General features: G+C 31.5%; 1 protein-coding gene across 1 annotated transcript; it reads right to left on the bottom strand.

Moving 5' to 3' along the window:
• Window positions 1-2,070: 2,070 nt before the first annotated feature.
• On the bottom strand, window positions 2,071-3,727 carry LOC107604778 (uncharacterized). Its single transcript, XM_016306468.3, has 3 exons — window positions 3,511-3,727; window positions 3,204-3,265; window positions 2,071-2,469 (listed from the first exon to the last, which is right to left on the bottom strand). The coding sequence occupies exons 1-3, from the start codon at window positions 3,605-3,607 to the stop codon at window positions 2,320-2,322; spliced, it is 309 nt and encodes a 102-aa protein (XP_016161954.1). The 5' UTR covers window positions 3,608-3,727; the 3' UTR covers window positions 2,071-2,319.
• Window positions 3,728-4,058: the final 331 nt, after the last annotated feature.

Here is a 4,058-nt window from a genome sequence, read left to right as displayed (position 1 = left end):
TTAACGAGCACTGTAAGGACGACGGTCTTGGCCATTTCCAGAGAGAGGAGCCGAAGGGCGCTAGATTCTGGTAAGAAGACGGCATTGCAGACGCATCTCCATTCCTCACACGCGACCCACGCTGCTGGAGCATGGTTCAAGATTCGATCATGGCTCGTGAATAAGCGGACCCGTCAGCAAGAGGAGCATGCAATGTGGGCCTTACTTTCCTATCTAAACCTTTACTTGAGTATTCCCTTCCTTGGGCCTTAAAAACTTTTGGCCCAGCTTATATTTCTCTTTCCTTAATACTTGCTCCCAGCCTACTTCTTCATTCTTGCATGCCTCTTCAACGTGATCCTCATGCAAGTTATTAGCCAATGAATTATCATTCATATTGGGTCCGTGATCCTCGCCAACAACCACGCCTATCACAACATCATCTGTTGTATTTGATCTTTGAATTTTTTTTATCATTAATTGGCGTTGACTTTTTACCAACTTGGGTCTTACCGGCGCCAGGATCAACACCCTTCCCTTTCGTGGTGATTCTACCCAAGCATTGTGCCTTATGATAGTCATAACGTGCACAAGAAGCACATATCAGATTTAGACTTTCATACTCCATTGCATGAGTTACCTCTTCCATAATAATATTCTTTATCACCAGCAATCTCAAATTTATTTAAACACGTGTCCAGGCATATCTCCTTCTCTCTGCCAATTTAGTGGCCAGGTCTACTTTGATCGGGACACCTATCGCAGAAGCAATACGCATCATAGACTGCTCTTGGTAGCACCAGATTGGAAGCCCCAAAATTTGAATCCATATAAGCGTTAACCCAAAGGACTCTTCACATAGCCGAAAATCTACATTCCATGATTTTATAGCGACATAATGCCCCTCTATCAACTACGTGCCGCCAGGCATGACTTTATCCCGATTCTCAGCGGCATCAAATTTCACTAGGAAATTTTCAAATCCCACGTCTAGAAGATCGAAGCCACCTTTGATGCGTCAGACCATCCGAAACTTATGTGAAAGAGCTGTGTAACTGTAGTTCTTATCCAAGACCTTAATCAATAAGGCATCTCTATAAGGTTCTGTCAAGTAGAGCTTTGCCTCTTTTGTGAAGCTAACACACGGAGGTTGGGAATCACCCTGCTTATCTACCACTGTCGCTATACCATCCCCAAAAAGAGGTCTTACAAGTGCTAAGGCCTTAGATTTCTTTGCACCAATAACTTTATTTCTAAAGGAGACCTTTAAAACTTTTGAAAAATCTTCCCAAAGAGAACCCTCCTTGCATAACTATAAATAAAATCTTTTAACAAATCAATTGTTTTGTCTCACAAAAACACGAATAATACTATACATCTAAGTCTTTTTGTTAACCAAGTCCAATCAAGTTGGTCTAATATAATAAAAATTAGTTATAACTAATATTATTATAAATCTTATTATTTAACTTGATTGGACTTGGTTCATAAAAGACTTAGATGTATAATATTATTCCAAAAATAAATAAATATAATTATTATTAAATGCTAATGCCAACAATGTCAATTTATTTTCAAATTCTCAATTGTCTTTTTAAATCTTCTTAATTAATGAAAAAATTAGAAGATTAATATTTTATTTTTATACTATTAAAATTTTGAATTTAAAATGTAAAAGTTAAATATTAGTATATATAAAAACATTTTTATTAATTAAATATTAATAAAAAATAATAAATTTTATTAATTATATAATATTACTTTTAAATAATTTGTTGACACATGGAAATTGTAATTTGTAGCTGAACCTGCACGTGATTCAAGGTGGAGTGAAGTTGGATCCGCAATTAATTGAAAGTTAAAACATTAAAAACCACTTAATTAAAAAGTTTGAGCATGCGGTGCACCAACCCAACACTATAAAAAGAATGTAAATCGAAATAAATTAACAAAAATAAAATATATAATGGGACAATAGTACACGTCAAATGCTGCTTCATCCTTGTCCTGGTTCAAGCCTCCGTTTTTTACAATCATCAATTGTTTTCTCTTTTTTCATTTTAAGCGGCAATTTTATTTAATTGAATGAAATAACGAAATTACATATGATCTTTTATTATAACAAGCGCACAGAAAATTATACAATTGATGCTATTAAACAAAGGGAAGAGAACCATACATACTCCATACATATATATTGTATTATATATTTATATTATATACTATAACGACATTAGAAGACAAAACACTTAAGTATCTAGAGATCCTATTTTACAGCTTCCATGGGTTGCAAATTAAACTAATTAATTAATTTAATGTGCATTATTTTGGGATAATTAATTAAACACTTCCAGGGGATTTGGGGTCATGATCTTTATTTGCTCCAGTTCCTTCATAGTCTTGTGTTTCCAAATCCATCCTCCTATTTATGAATCTTTCCTCCACATCAATCACCACATCCTTAACATTATTTTCCAATTTCTGCATATTCTGGTAGGAAAAATATATGAGAAAAATTTAATTACAGAGAACCATATATACTATTGATTTTTATTGTTAAAAAATAGCAGTCCATATAACTTATTGTCATGTATATAAGTTGATGCAACTCCACAACAATAATTAATAGGTTGGTAAGACTTTTTATCTTTTGAAAAAGTATATGGAACTAAAATGTGATCAGCCAAAAAGTAAACAAAACCCTTTAATTAAAATTATTTTTTGAATAATATGTTTGAAAACCGCTCCTGAGATCACGGAACACAAACCAAAACCTGATTTTTCATGGAACCCAAACACATTTTGGCTGATTTTTTGTTGATATACTTTTGGTTCCCTAGTTGTTCTCTTATCTTTTCTACTCTTTAATTTCCTGGTATATCTTAGCTATCATGGTAATTTAAGAAGTCATAAACTTGAACCAAGACTTTGAAATTGGACATGATCATTTTCTAGTGAGTATTTTCACACGTACACTATATATATTAATCACATACACATATTCTTGTGTAGTAGGACAGAGAAAAAAGAAAAACAAGGTATATATATATATATATATATTTTAATATGTATTTTATTTTTCTTTTATTCAAAAGAGATTAAATATGATGCCATGAAAATTATGTGAATATCAAATCACTGAAATAATCCAAAACCTTGGAATCTTTTGGATCAAAATTGTTATCATCCAACAATTATGTAGAGAGAGAGATTGAAGAAATAACCTTAGCTAAAGAAAGTAGAAGTGATGCATCTTCGGATTCTTCACCATCCAAATTCTGGGTTCCTTAATCACACAAATTAAATCAAATTAATCCCTAATTATTCATCATATTAAGATCCACACAAATTAAAATAAACAGACAAACGGATGATCAAGTAATAACTACATATTAATTACTTTTTCCATTCTCTTTTAGTTATCTGTCACTCTAAATATATTAATTCAATAATATATCCAATTCCTATAATAATAAGTGATAATAAAACAGAATAGGTACAATAATATTAAACTTTGAAGGCCGGTCTTACTGGTTGCAGGGACAGCAGAAGCAGAGAGAAGAAGATAAGAGGAGAAACCCAGAAAGAGAAGTAGCAATAAGAGCCTTTGGACATTTCTGTGAATCATCTTGAATAATTGAATGATGATGGGATTGAAAAGCCACACAATCACTAACACTAATAAATTCGATGACAAAAAAGAGCACTAATAAGCAGATATATTGGTATAATGGTACATAGAGAAAAGCACTTACTCTTTGGTGCTTAAATAGGTGGCACAATGTACTAAAATAATTTAATAAATAAATAGTATTTTTCTTATAGACTCTGTTAAAACTATTTATATGAGTAATTAATATTAGAAAATTAAAGAAGTTAAATTTTCAAGAAGCATTTTTAAGATATTTATTATTTAAAAACACTTCATTATTTTTATTTTAAATAATCTTAAGACTCACAAGTAGTAAACTGAGCATATAACTAAAAAGGAGACTTTAATAATCAATAAAGAAGTTAATTAATAAATGTAGTGCGCAGAAGCCCAAAAAAGTCAACTTGTTTAATTCGTTTTTTCTATT

This window comes from Arachis ipaensis, chromosome B6, assembly GCF_059453495.1.
Source record: "Arachis ipaensis isolate K30076 ecotype BB chromosome B6, ASM5945349v1, whole genome shotgun sequence".
Lineage (NCBI taxonomy): Eukaryota > Viridiplantae > Streptophyta > Magnoliopsida > Fabales > Fabaceae > Arachis > Arachis ipaensis.
Note: the sequence above shows the minus strand (reverse complement) of the source record. Positions and strands in the feature narration are given on the sequence as shown.

What these genes read in the sequence shown, in the direction of transcription:
- LOC107604778 (XM_016306468.3), bottom strand. Translation starts at nt 3,607, where the DNA reads ATGATTCACAGAAATGTCCAAAGGCTCTTATTGCTACTTCTCTTTCTG. An exon ending in TTCTGCTGTCCCTGCAACCA is followed by an intron (nt 3,266 to 3,510) that starts GTAAGACCGGCC and finishes TGTGTGATTAAG; the next exon opens with GAACCCAGAATTTGGATGGT. An exon ending in TTCTACTTTCTTTAGCTAAG is followed by an intron (nt 2,470 to 3,203) that starts GTTATTTCTTCA and finishes TTTTCCTACCAG; the next exon opens with AATATGCAGAAATTGGAAAA.